The 16,808-nt window shown below is 43.7% G+C and overlaps 1 protein-coding gene across 10 annotated transcripts in view; it reads left to right on the top strand.

The window, feature by feature from the left end:
- Positions 1-16,808, top strand: part of LOC135902165 (bromodomain adjacent to zinc finger domain protein 2B-like) — a 116,891-nt gene that overhangs the window by 49,901 nt on the left and 50,182 nt on the right. For all 10 annotated transcript variants that reach the window (XM_065432094.1, XM_065432100.1, XM_065432098.1 and 7 more), the window contains 5 exons: positions 4,537-4,578; positions 6,380-6,445; positions 8,486-8,563; positions 9,444-9,555; positions 12,712-12,854. In XM_065432094.1, coding sequence (XP_065288166.1) covers positions 4,537-4,578; positions 6,380-6,445; positions 8,486-8,563; positions 9,444-9,555; positions 12,712-12,854 — 441 coding nt within the window. The remainder of the gene's footprint in view (positions 1-4,536; positions 4,579-6,379; positions 6,446-8,485; positions 8,564-9,443; positions 9,556-12,711; positions 12,855-16,808) is intronic.

Genomic DNA, 16,808 nt, shown 5'->3' with positions numbered 1-16,808 from the left:
TTCGAGGCTAGTTGAGTGTTCAAAACTAGTTGAAATCGGTGAGACCTTACAGCTCCGACACCAATAAGCAGGGTAGCCAAAGTATAATTTCTACGTGGACGGCCACGGCCAAGTGTGGGCAGATGACAGACTGCTTCTTCCGGAAGTATGTAATTATTATCGAAATGTGAAAGCGGATTTTCGCTTACTTCAGCCTGTTTATTAAACTACGCCTCTAAATTGATGCACTAACAGTAGGAAGAAGCACCCTGATCCAAACACCCTTTTTGTCTGCTATTGGCCAAAAGCTGCCAGTTATGGGAATCTGCTATATTACAAAATAAAGCATCCAGAAAAGAGTGAGGAGCAGGCTTCTGTTGAAAAGAAAGCACTTGAGAAGGTGACCTCACACTCCGATTGTGAGCTCCACGCACCAAGCATGACTGCAAGACATAGCTGAGATGTTCAGAGCAATGTATATATCCATGGACTGTGTTTTTTTCACCAAGCCTGAGGAGGGGTGCAGGGCCCCTTTAAAGTTTTTAATTGAAGAGCACCAGCGTTTACTAATGGCGAGAACCCCTCTCGGCCTGCCGTCATTCGTGGCACAGCGCTAAAGTGTCGAGCAGTTGTGCTTGAGGAACCTGTGTGATGTGGATTCAGTTCCGCCCAACTCCAGAGAAATTTTTAAGCTTTTTTTTTTTTCATCGGAGGGTGGCAAAAGACCCAAAGTCGCTGAATTAGGCTAAGAATTCTATTTGCATTAAGACAATCCCAGGCTCCTCTCCGATCTTTTCCGATCCCCTCTTTGCATATTGTGATGCCAGCAGGATCCTGCGCGTGATGTCACCAGGGTGAAAACTGTCAATTAGTTGGTCAGTGAGGTATGATAGCACCACAGTTAGGAAAGCCAGTTTTTCTGAGAATTTAGGGGGCAGCCCGTCGTGTGCCACTGGTTCTCCATGAAACTTCCATTTATACGGCATCCCGTGTAGGGTGATTAGGGGCGGACAATGCAGGAGGCTTTCTTCTGGTATGTTGGCATGACCCGTAGCTTTTACCGCACTGCGTGGAGTTGGCGACAGTAGACAGCAAGAAGAAGAGAGCGCCGGTTAGGTGGGTAGAAAAGGCGAGTGGGAAATTGCAAAGGCTGCGTAGTAGCTCATAAAATGCCTGTGACTTCACTATTAAAGCATCATTTCAAAAAGTTCTTGCAGCTATATCTTCTGTAGTCTGGTACACAGCCGCCATTATATGACAAGTTTTTGAGCTCAGTGTGGTTTAGGGGCCTTTTAATACAGTTAGTGCATGGTTAGGTGCACCGCTGTATAGACAGGGTAATGGGTGCATAGCTTTTAAACATGGGTGCACAGTATTACATCATGGCTCTGTTATGACTCATGCACTGCTGTCCCAGCATAGTGCAGGATGTACAAGTGATAATTTGGGTAAACTGCAATGCTCATAGTTTAGTGAGGGCTAGGATTCACCTCAATTTGAAGAGAGGAAGAGTAAAATTGGTCAAGAAGAAACGGGTCATCCTAGAGGCAGTAAGGGTAAAAGCAGACAAATTCAGGCCGGTACTTGCAAACAAATACGCAGCCTTTGAACAAAGAGATGAAGATGACCTAAAGGTGATGAATGAAACCTTAACTAGGCTGGCTTCAGAGGTGGCAGTTGAAGTGGGAGGCAAGGCACCAAGGCAATCAGTAGGCAAGTAATAACAAAGGTCCTAATAAAAAAAACTATGAAGAATGAAAGTGTCGAACTCAAGAGATAGGATAGAATTCGTAGAACTATCAAAACTGATCAACAAGGTGAAAATAAGGGCTGTTCGAAATCGTAATGTGAGAAAGACTGAAGAAGCCATAAAAAAAGACACAGCCTGAAATTGGTGAGAAGGAAGCTTGGCATAGGACAAACCAAGATGTATGCACTGAAAGATAAGCAGGGTAATATCAGCAATTTCGAAGGTGTAGTAAAAGCAGCGGAAGTGTTCTATACTGACCTGTACAGTACCTAGAGGAGTCTGGATAACTCCATTCGAAACAGTAATGAACAAGTTACAGAGGCTCCTCCTTTAACTAGCGATGAAGTTGGAAGGGTCTTGCGAGGAATGACCCGGGGAAGGTGGCAGGAGAAGATGGAATAACAGTAGCTTTAATCAAAGATGGTGGAGATATCATGCTTGAAAAGCTTGCGGCTCTTTATACGAAATCTCTGACGACTTCAAGGGTCCCAGAAAACTGGAAGAATGCAAGCAGTATACTAATCCCCACAAAGGGAGATGTTAAAGAATTGAATTATAGGCCCATTAGCTTACTCCCAGTGTTATATAAAATATTCAAGATAATTTGCAATAAAATAAGGGCAACACTGGACTTTAGCTAACCAAAGGAACAGGTAGGCTTCAGGAAGGGTTACTCTACAATAGATCACATCCATGTCATTAATCAGGTAATCAAGAAATCCGCAGAGTACAATCAGCCTCTACATATGGCTTTTATAGATTACGAAAAGGCACTTGATTCAGTAGAGGTACCGGCATTCATAGAGGCATTAAGTAAGCAAGGAATACAGACCACTTATGTAAATACCTTGGAAACTATCTACAGAAATTCCACAGCTACCGTAATTCTACACAAGAAAAGTATGAGGATACTTGTAAAGAAGGGGGTCAGACAAGGTGACACAGTCTGTCCAATTCTGTTCACTATTTCCTTTCATTTCACTTTATTACCTTAGAGGCCCCAATAAATGGAGCGTTACATGAAGGGTGACAAGAATAAAAATACAGTCACAATAACAGGAAGTTCTTTGGATTTTCGACGAACTTCAATGTACACATAATGACAGCAACATCATTAGGAAGGCTGTTCCAGTCTGTAGCTGTGCGAGGAAAAAATTTTGAAAACGTGACAGTGCGTGAGCATGGACGGGCAACCTGTAGTTGATGGCTGGTGTGGTGAGATATGCATGTAGGGGGAAGGATATAAGGTGCGATGTGCATAGGGCTATGGAAGAATTTGTGAAATAAAGATAGGCTGGCAATGTGACGACGGAGCAATAAGGGGGATAATGCAGGTGCAGTTTTTAAGGAGAAAATGCTGATATCAAAGGAATATGACCAGTGGATGAAACGAGCGGCACGGTTTTGTACAGATTCAAAATCATTAATTAGGTATGCTTGATGATGATGTGCTTGGAAGAAGTATTCAAGCTAGTAAACTGGGAAGGCTTATGAGTAAGGATCAACAGTGAATATCTCGGCCACCTTCGGTTTGCCGATGACATTGTTCTATTCAGCTACAGTGCAGCTGAGTTACAAGAAATGATTGAGGACCTTAACAGAGAGAACGTAAGAGTGGGATTGAAGATTAATATGCAGAAGACAAAGATAATGATGAATAACCAGGCAAGGTCTGTGTAAAACTGAGCGCAATATAACCATGAACGTTCACCAACTAGCCCCCTTCATTGCTTTACTAAAGGGGAACAAGAGCTCAGTATTGCCAGTCAGCCTCTAGAGTATGTGAAGGAGTACGTTTACCTAGTTCAGTTAATCACAGGGAACCCTGATCACGGGAAGGAAATTCATAGAAGAATAAAAATGGGTTGGATCGCATACGGCAGACATTGTCAGCTCTTGACTGGGAGCTTACCATTATCATTGAAAAGGAAGGTTTACAATCAGTGCATTTTACCGGTGCCGACATATGGGGCAGAGACTTGGAGACTGTCAAAGAAGCTTGAGAACAAGTTAAGGACCGTGCAAAGAGTGATGGAACGAAGAATGCTGGGCATAACGTTGAGACAGAATGAGAGCGGTTTGGATCAGAGAGGAAATGGGTATAGCCGATATTCTAATTGACATTAAGAGGGAAAAAAAAAATGGAGCTGGGCAGGTCATGTAATGCGCAGGTTAGATAACCGTTGGACTATTAGGATTACAGAATGGGTACCAAGAGAAGGTAAGTGCAGTTGAGGACGGCAGAAGACTAGGTGGGGTAATGAAATTAGGAAATTCGCGGGTGCTAGTTGGAATCGGTTGGCGCAGGACATGAGTAATTGGAGATCGCAGGGAGAGGCCTACGTCCTGCAGTGGACATAAAATGGGCTGCTGCTGCTGCTGCTGATGCTGATGATGATGATGACTGCTGTCGCAGCCAATCTATTATCTATTGTGTGAAAATGCACAAAATTGTGTTTATTTTTTTATTGTGGCATCTATAATTGTGCATTATCTTGCCTGTTCTCTTAAATTTCTGAGAACCATTCTTCAGGCATATTACTGTGTTAGAAATGGCATGAGCAGTGCCATAAATAAGGAAATAATGCGAACTCAAGGACTTGGCATTTCTGTTGACTTGTCTTTTGGCAACGTACTTGCGGGAAAAAAAAACTACATTGTTAAGTATAAATGCAGTTTGACTATAAACAATTCCCCTGCTTGAAAAATGGGCTTAATTTCAATTTAATGTAGTATTTTTGCTCATACCAAGCTCTTTGGCATGCAGGTGTTAGCTAGCATTAATATTCTTTCTTACACCTTTATAGGAGATGCAAAAGCGTCGGGAGATGCTTCTTATGGTTGATTTGGTGAGTTTTACGATTTTACTTTGTTCCAGTACTTTCTCTCTGTGGTTTCTTCTTTTTAGGAGCCTTATAGATGGAAATCACATTGTTGTTAGTGGTTGATGAAAGAATAAAAATACCTTTTACTTCATGCTTTGTTTAGTTTGAATGGTGACATGATGCCAGAATATTAATAGAGCCAAAATGTGCACCATGTCCTGTGGCTTCTTCGCACAGCTCGGTCAGGCACTTCGTGGTTGGAACAGTTTGATAATTCCACTGTGCTGGGAAAGGCTTGTTGTATGGGGGCCACATTCTGGATCATGAAGTTTTGCCCATACCACTGTTATTGGATGTTGACTGCTAAGCTGTTGAGCCAAAAGAAAGCCCATGTCACTTGTTTAGCATTTCACCTGATGACACCTCATGTAGAATGGATCGATAAGGAATGAATTGCTACGCAACTTTATCAAGCATTAGTGATCAAACAGTGATCATCGCGATATTCCTTAATTTATTCCTATGCTGCACACAATCTAGCAAGGCCTATCTCTGCAAGTACATCTAGCATAGGTGATGTCACAATATTACGACGCAGCAAGCATCTCTCTAACCATCTGGAAATTTAGCACTGATACCACTAAAGAAGAGAGTGAGAAGAAAAGCAAATCACACTCGTCAGTGTGGCCTCAAGCTAGTGAATTTTGCTAACATTTTCAGGAAAAACAAAATGGCCTAATTGCACAAAAATCTGTGACCTTATATTAGCGTACCAGCACTGTCTTTCTGGTGTGAAATTTAAAAAGGGAAACATTGCTATTCATTCTAAAGAAGAAAACGAACATTTCTTTTTCTTTTGCTAGGGGCCTTGTTCTCCTAAATAAATACAAATTGCCTTGAAAAACTACTTGCCAAATTAAGAAAAGTGATGATGCATTCTATTTGGTGAACAGGAGCACTCAAGAGAGTCCCCAAAGTTCTCTCTTAATAGTAGCTATGTTCCATTGGGTGAACAGGAGCAGGAATGCTGTGATTAAATGGAAGAAAAGGAGCAGTTTGGTGACGTGGAATGCAGTCGAGAGAACTTTGAGCACCACCAGTGTGAAAAGTGGAGTGCAAAGGAAGTCACTGATGCAAACACTCCGTATCATTTTATTTTGGTTGTGTTCCCATTTTTTTGTTCATGTGCGGCAGCAATGGCAGCTGAGAAGTGAAGCTCACATAATAATCACTGCAGGAAGGTAAACAATCTGGCACATGATGTTGCCCTCTCATCTGCTTTCGGAGCATGGAATGCTTCATTGAGGGAGCAAGCAGTCAGATTCTCGCTGTGCTACTGCTCTGCACCTCCCTGCTCCTTAGGCTCCACTCCTGTTCTGACGATGGAATGCACTAATAGTGCTATTAATAGTGCACTATTAGTGTCCCTAAAAAAGAGCTTTTACCCTTCCTATTTTGAAATTTGATGGTTTATATGGCCGTCATATCTTGGTGACTGACAGCAGATAAATTCAGGCATCAGTTGTTACAACTTTGTAAACTGCCTGCTGGAGCTAACAATATTGATATACTGCTTATGTCTAGCAAATGTGACCATCTTCTGAATGGAAATAGATGACAGCCAGAATTAAAACAGAGAGAACAGACTGAACAGAGACAGCGTAGGCATAACATAGGCATTGTTTCATCTTGCCTTTTTTTTTTTGTCATCTTGTCTATGCTGCTTGCAAGTGGTGAATCAGCTAGCCCAACTTCATGCACATGGACATTTCTGTGACCTGAATATTCATTACCTGCTGCCTCCCTCTTCTTTTTCTCCCACCAGGAACGGGAGAGGAGGAGACAACACATGCTGCTTGTTCGTGCCCTCGAAAACCGCAAGAAGATGGAGGTGGGTTATAGCTTTGCTCTCAAACAGCCACTTTGCCTAGGTGGTGAGGTTGCTAAGAAGATGGTTACCGCTGAAAGGGACAAGTGTTAGGATGTGTCACATTGACGTTTTAGTGCATTTTTGATTTTTCTTAAATGGTCCACGAGCCACCTTTTATCAAAGTGGAGAGGTGCATTTAGAGTTAAAATAGGCTATTTAAGAAATACTTTGCCGCAAAAACTACTGCTGAGCGTAAGTGGATGATAGTTGGCTTCTTCCGGAAGTGTGTAATGTGTAACGAAGACGGGAGTTGCGTCTTCGTGCATGTGGACCTACCTGCATCCTCGATGAAGTGCACCTTCTCGTGCAGCATCAATGTCTTGTACTTCAGCATTCTGTCTTCGGAGAATGAGCTGCGCACGAGCTGCGCACGCAGCTGAGATTTCGCATACGGTAGGCAGCTGCACACACACCATTCACTAGTGCTGTGGACAATGAATGATGATGAAGGTGCACAGCCACCGAAGCATGGAGGAATGCCAACAGTGTGATGCAGCCCTACACGTGGAAAACAGGAAACGGAAAATGCAATGGGAATGGCAATGCTGTCTTTTGATTTGCTTGGGTTGCCAGTGATAATGATGGTAATGGTGGTGGTCTGTGTTTATCCCCTTTGAAACGGTGGGGGGCAGCTATGTAGCACCTTAAGCTAAGAATTCAATAAAAACTCACTGAAATTCAAAGAACCGGTCTGGCTGCTGCAGAGCGGCATCAAACAGTTGTTTAACCAACTACCACAACCTCCGAAATGTCCGTTGCTGGGAGGCTGTTGCACATTGCTGCCGGCCAGAAACTGCGAATTATCTGGATAGAGCTGTGCTGGCTATTCAAATTATGCAGTAGGATTTGCATTGAAGATGACAGTGCTGCTCAAATTCTTTGAAATAACCGAAACTTAGAATTAGATGAGTTTGAATTATCGAGGTCTTACTTTAGTCGAAATCAGCAAGACCCAATGACTATGACACCAATAAGCAGGGTGGCCAAAGTTTAGTTTTTACAGGGGCAGCTGCAGCCGTGCATGAGCAGACAGTAGTCGCGGCGTAAGTGTTATCAAAATTCAAAAGCCAATTTTCGCTCCCTTCAGCCTGTTTGTTAAACTTTCTCAATAAATATAAACAGTAACAGAAGGAAGAGAAACACACTGATCCCAACCCTCTTCTTGATGTCAGCTATTGGCCAACAGCAGATGTGTATGGAAATCTGCTATATTACAAAATAAAGCGTCCAGAAAACAGTGAGGAGCAGGCTTCTGTTGAAAAAAGTGTGTTTGAGAGAAAGCCAACTTCAAGCTCTGTTTGCAAGCTCCATGTGCCATGCGCGACTGCAAAACTTGGCCGAACTGTTCACGGCAGTATAGGCTACCCATGGATTGTGTTTTTTCACTAAGCCCGAAGGGTGATTCAGGGCTCTTTTAACGCTGTAAACATGTCCTTTCTCTCCCTTGGATCACTCAAGCAGACAAGCACGCTTGCGAATTTGTGTGCATTTATCATAAAATGCTTAATTTCTTAAGCTTCTTATGATTGTCGTATTGACACCAGTCATGTTATAAATTTTTGTTTTCGTTCAGTTTGAATACAGAAAAGCACTGACCGATCATTCGGACCTACCTGCAGAAGTGCCACCCACTTGTTGAAGCAGTGTATAACAGCAGCTGAAATTTCAACCCCTTGACATGAATACTTCATGATAGAACTTATAAATGTTTCCGTTTACTTGTTTATCAATACTTCTCCAACTGTAGAGCCGAAGTGCTATTCAGTGTCCCCATAGGATACAATCTGCAAGTATTTGAATAAACTGTCAACATGTTGTGATAAAACAACTTTTTGTAATATTCATCAGATTTTAGTATTTCTTGGCTTCGACTGTATATGTTCCAACATATTAAGTTTGCCAGGTCTGGGGCAGCTAATGAGTGAACTTAGACATGTTGTGTTACTTGGTGCTCCTCTGTTAGAAGGGAAACCTGATGTGCAGTCTATTTTATTTTGACAGGATTCAAAGAAACTGGATATGCATATTTTGAAGGAGGTCAGGAGACCTGTCGAAGACATGCTTCTGAAGGACGCTCTTGTAAGCTTGTTCTGCTTGCTTTTTCCAAGTGCAATCTATTTTGTTTATGGGCTTGCACACTAGTGTGGCCGTGTCGGTGTGAGCATTTTTAACATTGAGGAATATTTTAAGCAAGTCTTTGCACAGCGGTTCCATAAACTACACATCATAGCGAGTAACTCATTCACTCGTTCCTAGCAATAGGCCTTGGCCCGTTTTCTACCTGTTATTTTAATACACCATTGCTGAAAAAACATCAATGACTGCAATGTGAAATATGATTATTCAAGTGGCACTTGCCCGCCATGTGTCGAACCAGTGTGTCAAATTCAGTGGCGATTTAGTGGTAAATGCAAGAGAAATGTGTTAGCATTACATCACCCCTCTTTGAGGTCCTGCAGTCATGATTGGAACTGCATTCACCATGTTGCGAACATACACATGCAGCAATGCATGTGCGTGCATGCTGTCCCACACATAATTTGTCTCAAAACTAAAGAATATGTCAGTGCCACGTAGCTGGACAGACCCATGGTAATTTTGTTTGCCGTCACTTGGAGCAAGTCAGCCTGTTTTTGTGTTTTGCCTAATTACTTACTTAGTCATTATTGATTAATCATCTTCATTAAATATTATGTTCAATGTAAAAGTATGAATGAGAAAATTGTAGGCTATCCTGAAAAATTCCTGATCCTGCTTTCTTTTGCTTAATGCATGCTGCATAAAACTGTTTTCCAAGCCACAAGAAAGCCCGTGATAACGTGCCAAAAGTGCCACACGACTAGTCATGTGGCACTCATATGTTTTGTGAGCTTTCTTTCAAGCCTCTGTTTATGATTTATTGTTAGCTGGTTCCTCATAGCAGCAGTAATCGCAGTTCTCCCTTTTTTTTCTCTCCCAGCCTTTGCCAACACTAAATAGGATACCTGGGCTAAAAGTTCCGGGCACTGCATTTGCAAATCTCTTGATGGTTCGAGAGTTTCTGCACAACTTTGGTGAAACGCTGCACTTTGGTGAGTTATTTATTGTCTTGATTTGCTAAGTAGCTTTTCTGTGTTAGTTGCAACGTTTCACTGCCTAAAGCCTGCTTGACTTATTCACCCAAAAAAGGGAGTGGGGCATAGAAATGTGATAAGAATGCTCATATTTTTAAAATACTGCCAAAATGAAATTTTTTACATTTTAAATATAAAAAAAAAGGTGTGTGCAACCCTTTAGCCTAATTTACTTGTCATGCATTACTGTAAGGAGCTGGTGTCCAAAACACATCTGCCTTTTGCTTTCTCTTAAGAAAATGCAAGCACAGTCTTTTTGTTATCACAACACTGACAAAAACTGAAATGAAATTCCTTCAAATTTTAGTTCATTCAATTGGCTTAGTTACGCTGCCTCTCCATGTTGACCATCATGCTGCTTTCTCTATGTTGGCCTGTGCGCATTTCTCTTGACAACTGGGTTTTTCATCTTCATCATCTTCATCTTCATCTTCTTCATCTTCATCTTTCAACTGGGTTTTCATCTTCTTTTTTCCCTCATCCACCTCCATTTACCACTCCTCTGTACTTGTGTGTGTGTAAATGGAAATCAATAAATCAAATCAAAGTAAAAGCAATTACCTGCTGTTCGTTTCTGGGACAGTTTCAGCTCCGTCTTACTTAGCCTTTTGTGAGTGCATGAGCTCTTTTTTTGGTGCCATGCCAGCACATTTACGGTGTGCAATGGTGCCTGTGCTTCAACAGAATGTGAGGCTTTTCCAACTCACAGTCAAGCTAGTTGGTTAAAAAAAAGTGCAATTTTCGGAGTATAATCAGACTAAACCTGCCCATAATGACCTGTGCAGTATTTTCGTGTTCAACAGCACAATTGTTATACAAGAGAAGTATTCAAGCTATTAAACTGCAAAGGCTTCGGAGTGAGGATCAACAGTGAATAGCTCAGCAATCTTCTGTTTGCAGATGACATTGTCCTATTCAGCAACACTCTGGACATGTTACAAGAAATGATTGAGGACCTTAACAGAGAATGTGTAAGAGTGGGGTTGAAGATTGATATGCAGAAGACAAAGATAATGTTCAATAGCCTGGCAAAGGAACAAAAGTTCAGGATTGCCAGGCAGCCTCTAGAGTCTGTTAAGGAGTACATTTATCTAGATCAATTACCCACAAGTACCCTGATCAAAAGACGGAAATTTACAGAATAAAAGTGGCTTGGAGTGCACATCGCAGGTATTGCCAGATTCTGACTGGGACCTTACCACTATCATTGAAAAGAAAGGTGTACAATCACTGCATTCTGTCAGTGCTAACATATGTGGCAGAAACTTGGAGGTTGACAGTCAAGCTCGAGAACAAGTTAAGGACCATGTAAACAGCGATTGAATGAAAAAACTTGGAGGACGCTCAAGCCTCGCCTTCAAAAGTGGAACGCGATAGCGTTATCGCACCCCGTTTGCACCGCCCACTCATTCGCTCGGCATGCTCTTGAGTCACACAAAGACGAAACGTGCTCCTGAGCAAGCGGAACGAACCAAATAACTCGGTGTCTCGGAGGGAGAAACGATCTACGCGAGCCAAACGTCGTGATTGGCACGGACAGCCGGGTCGCGACGTGCCATGAAGGCGGACGCGATCATGGGGCTGACGCCTCGATGGGATCGTCCTTTATCTCGCTTGGGAGCACCACGCAGACGCATGGCTCCTTGCCAGCAGCACGGCACACATCGCAGGGGACGCTTTCCCACCAGACGCGCTACGGCGCAGCATTCACGTCAGAGGCATCCCGCATCAGACACTGCACCTAGAAATCGCGCCGTGAGCTGAAAGAGGAGCCGCGTCGCCTAAACACGAGGGTTCGAGTGACGCACACTGGAAGTTAAAAAGAGAGAGAGCGAGAAAACTTGTTAAACACAAGGGTATTGGGGCATCCTCGCACCGTTCGCCGCATGGTCCCAGTGCGCTCAAACGAGACAAAGGGGAGAAGTGGGCGAGTGGCACGGCACCTGTCAGGGCAGCGCGAGGAGGGGCTCTTCTGTGTTTGCCGCAAGATGGCTCTGCGTGTGCACCAAGCGCAGAAGAAATGTAGCAGAAATGTACTTCGCTACACGTTTAATCATAATTACCGATATACACCACAGCATAACTTTCAACGGCACGTTTATAAGACACGTTTCTAAGGCAACACCGCATTCACTAGAGGAGCTTTTGTCCCGCTTTAGCATCGAACTCATGGCTGAGTGGTAGCGTCTTCGTCTCACACTCCGGAGACCCTGGTTCGATTCCCACCCAGCCCATCTTGCAAGTTGTTTTTATTTATGAATTGCCTTCCACAATTTTTCGCTCACGGCCAACGGCAACGACACTGGCTTTTCTGCGACACGAGCTCCTTATCGCTGTCGCGTTAAAATGTTAGGTGTACCGTTCAGAGACAGGAAGCGAGCGGTGTGGATCAGAGAGCAAGCGGGGATAGCCGGTATTCTAATTGAAATCAATAGAAACAAAAGGAGCTGGGCAGGCCATGTAATGTATAGGACGTATAACCGGTTGAACACCAGAGTTACAGAAGGGGTGCCAAGTGAAGGAAATTGCAGTCGAGGATGGCAGAAAACTAGGTGGAGTGATGAAATTAGGAAATTTGGAGGTGCAAGTTGAAATCGGTTGCCGCAGGACAGGGGTAATTGAAGATCACCTGGTGGAGGCCTTCGTTTTGTAGTGGACATGAATAGGCTGCTGCTGATGCTGTTTAAGCTAATTGGTGCTCCGCAATGGCAAATAGCATACAGCAAGGAGATGCATAAGTGTGGACAAGTTGCACATTGTGCTGACTTCAAACTGAGCCTTAACAATAAGAAAAAGTTTTTTTGCACAAGAGTGACAAAGTGAAAACGAAAGTGAAAGCCAGTAGAGCAGACTGTGTGAAAATGAAAATGACATCTTTGGTGGTTCTGCAGTCATGCGTGGGGCTTCTTCTTGTCCTATGATTTGCTCGTTTGGTTCTCACTTGGCCTTTTATAACTTTTATTTGTGTCGTTCTTGTACATTGAACCATTGCCACTTGAAGCTCAGTTGTAAGTCAGCTCTGCGAGTGTCTGGTACAAATGTACACATCTTTTTGCAATTGTCTATATTGCTTAAAGTCACAGTGCACCACCTCTCTCTCCTGCTCCTCGCCAGATGTGGACAAGGTTCCCAGCTTGAACTCTCTTCAGCTGGGCCTGATCAACCATGACATCAAGTCGGAACAGCAGTTGCTCAACGTAGTGCAGCACCTGCTCACGTGTGCCATTCACGACCCGGGAACACTGCCCTGCAAGGAGGTGCTTACTACATTCCCTTCTTTTTGCTCTCTGCCTTGTACCTTTTGTCAGGAATTTACACTGCCTGGCTATCTATGGTTTCATGGGTACCACAAGCTATGTGTACAGTCTGACCTCAATACAGTGAAACCTCGATATATCAAACACGGATATATTGAATTATTGCTTATATCGAACACTTTCTATATCACCTCGAAAATCGCATGCATTCTTATTTTTTTTATTTTGAACGGTGTCAGATGTAAAATGGATATATCGAACTCCGCCAACCCAGACCACGTGCGCTCTGTTGACAGGCAGTGAGCTTTCCTGCAACACTCTCGAACATAGCGGTGGCATGACGGGCTTTCCCGACTGCTGTGCACCATAGCTGCACACGTTGATCGCGTCGAGGGTTTCATTTGAACGTAGCGGCACACGCACGCGGCAACTTGGCTAGTTCTACGTCTACAACGCATTTCATTTGGTGTACCGAATCCTCGGTGCCATGCTCTGCGCCTGCCATGTCATGCGAGGACTAGTGGTTTGCATCCACAAAGACGCGTGACAGCGCGTGCTCACTGTGCTCATTCATTCATAGATGCCTTGGCAGATGCCACTTAATACTATATTATTGACAGTGTTTCAAAATGCTTCGATTGACGAATATGGAGATCGCAGCAGAAGTAGCGGCCAAACGAAGACGCTGCCGAGGTTGATCCCACAGGCACTGATGTTGCCCCACTCCCGACTTCAACTGGGGCTTTAGCTTGCAACGGCCTATCGCTTGTGGTTCATTGACTATGTGAGGTCTCCATTTTTAACACTTTCCTGCCCGCAGGAAAATAAACAGTTTTTGGGTGGTCTAGTAAACAATCTTTTTGCTGCTACACCAAATGCTTGATGTTAAAATGTATAGTATCAATTTGTAGAAGAAGGAATGTGCTTTCTAATGGTATTATTTGCAAGCAGACATTTATTAACAATTCTTTTAAAAAAATTAATTAATAAAAAGATTTGTAACAAAAACGAGAAAACTTTGCAAAAACGTCGATGCTGCTTTGCACCAAGACAACATAAAAAAAATTCAAAATATACATTTTGAAGAAAAAGGCCGTGTACAACATTCCTGCAGATATAAACTTTCTATCTGTACAAGTAATTTTTTTACAAAGGAAAATGTTATCTCTAGTGGCTATCGTGCCACCGCACAAAGCAGTTGCGTGATGTAGTGAAGCACAAGTTGCCGGAGCAGGTCTCGCAGAAAACGTTCGTTTTTTGTTCAACTTTCGGTTCTTGATGGCACAATTTGCAGTTCCTGTATCTTTGTAGCTTCTGGGGCTTGTGCTGTTGATCCTTAGGGGCACTTGTAACAGGAACAGCAGGAGGAGCCTTGGGGTCTGGATGTTGTTGCTCATCAAGTCTTATGAACTGCTCCAGCAGCTCTAGCCTGAACGCGACCTGATCGAAGCGCGAACCTCTTTACAATTCAGGCACTTCGGGATGCTGCTGATGGTGGTCATCAAATAGAATAAACCTGTTTGCAACAGCAATATCTATATAGTGGAAAAAGCAGTGATTTCCACCAGTGCACGCACTTCATCACAACATTGTATGTCCCAATTAGCTGGTATAATTTATCGATGCCGAGCATGCCCACATTATAGAAGTCAATCAGCATCGGCTTTTTCACGGATACTTCTTCCCACTTCTTGTTCACTTTCCTTCTGCGCTTAGCAAGTACGAATTTGTTGGCTGTGTGGGCTGTCGACATCATGTGAACAACGCGCTTGTCCTTCCATTGTAAGTACAGAATGTCCTGATCCCGTAGCCACCGAACATCTCCTCCCTTTGCTTTTTTGTCCCATTGAGTGTCCTTCAGCTCGGTTGGAAACCCCCACGATCCTTGCGCGTTGTGCCGCAAGCAAGCGTCTTGCGCTCCAACAAGTGTACAAACAAGGATGTCGACGTGTAGAAGTTGTCCTAATAAATTATGTAGCCTTGATTCCAGGTAGTCCTCTGCCAGCCGCGTCACAACATCGAATGCCATCCCACATATGCTTGGTGCTTCGCACTTTCCCGTGTGTACACTGAACTGAACAGTGTAACCAGATCTTGAGTCCACCAAAACCCACAATTTATATCCCCATTTGATAACTTTGTCCCACATGTACTGTCTAATTCTGGATCTGCCTTTGGACTTTACCATCCTCTCGTCTACAGAGAGGCTCCGATTAGGTTGAAAAAATTGAGCGGATGAGGCGTTGGTGTGCTTCAGCAGCGAAGCTACGCGATGCAGCTTGCCATGGGATGCGGCAGTTGTCTTCTCAGGGTCGGACACACTGAGGTATGCAAGCAACGCTTTGAATCGATTTCTTGGCATTACCGAAGGCAGAAGAAGGCCAGAAAATAATTTCCGTGTGTTCCAGTAGCAGTGCAAGCGCGGCACTTGTACGACACCCATGTAAATGAGAAGTCCGATAAATTTAATCTCATCGGGAGTCACTTCTTGCATGATCCGTCTTTCTCACTGTATGACTGCTTCTCCAAAATATGCATCCACGCATATTTATTAGTCATGTTGCATATCTCTGTGATTATTTCTGCCGTGAAGAACAGCGCGAAGAAGTCAACGGCTCTTACGAAGAGCCGCGCGGCACAGCAGAGCGCAATGCCGAGGTCAACTCCAGGCCGTCTTCTCGCGCAAAACTCCACTCTTCGTGCCGCCGCCGACAAGTGGTCCTATCCAAACGAAGTTGACACCCTGCAGATAGTAAACGCAACCTTTAGAACACAACGGATGTCTTGAGATCTGATCGCGGCCGCGATGAAATGGTTCGGAGTAGAAAACGGAACTTACCGGCGTATACCTGTTGACGTTGCAGGGCTACTTGACGCACTTTCACCATCCTTGCTGACGTCGGATGAGTCAAAATCATCTCCCGAGTCTCTGCTGCTACCACCATCACAAAATTCTGATGCAGACTCATCGGAATCCTTCATAACTCACCGTTTCTGAGGAACAGGTGCGCGTGACGTCGACGCCTCATCGGAAACTGAGCGCGCTTGTTTAGCGCGATTAAAAGGTGCTTTAAATATCCCTACCGTGGCGGAAAAAGGAAACACAAAAGCCAAACTTGAAAAATAGTTGTTCTTTTATGCGCTGGATGGCGCTAGCTGTCCATAAGCGCTTTGAACGAGATAAAATCCACATTGAAACCACCGGCAACATATTGTAGATGGGTGGGTATAGGTGCAGACAGGAAAGTGTTAAGCACGCAGCTGCCTCTAAAAAGCAGGCCACACTGCTACGCTACTTTCAGCCAAATAAATGAACACTTTGTGTGAATTCAGCTTCAAGTGCTGCGCCACGATTGGGGTGCGATCGGGAATCATTGCTCGGAGCGTGCATTCAGCTGCGCCGCGCGCAAGTGGCCTAGGCCATGCCAATATCGTGTGGCTGACTAAAGTCGGCATGGCCTAGGCCAATTGCATGCGGTGCAATCGACCGTGCGCTCCGAACAACGATCCTCGATCGCACCCTCGGTTCATTGATTGGTTTGTGGAAGTTTTTGAGGCGTTCTTTACTTGATTTTATATAGAGAATTTTGGCTATATCGAACTATTTTGCGATCACTGTGCTGTTCGATATATTGAGATTTGACTGTATAATAATGCGGATATAACAAATTAAATCTAAAATATCGCTGATCAATATCAGTGTGTAATGAGTATATGTTTATAACGAATATATGATGAAGGTATCTCCATGTTGGGTTTGATTTGGATATCACTGCACTATCAGGTATTTGTAATTGATTTTGTAAAGGTCTTGTGTCTGTAGGAGGTAGTGTGCTGTTTTAGAAGTCACTGAATACACAGGAAATTTCAGTTCATAAGACAGGAAGAAAAGTGGTGTTCTCAGTTGGTTTTATGCACAAGTGGCTTTGACACCCATAGAGGTGATGTACCATA

The sequence above is a fragment of the Dermacentor albipictus genome, chromosome 4 (genome assembly GCF_038994185.2).
Source record: "Dermacentor albipictus isolate Rhodes 1998 colony chromosome 4, USDA_Dalb.pri_finalv2, whole genome shotgun sequence".
NCBI classification, from domain to species: Eukaryota; Metazoa; Arthropoda; class Arachnida; order Ixodida; family Ixodidae; genus Dermacentor; species Dermacentor albipictus.
This window is presented reverse-complemented; position numbering and strand designations above follow the sequence as displayed.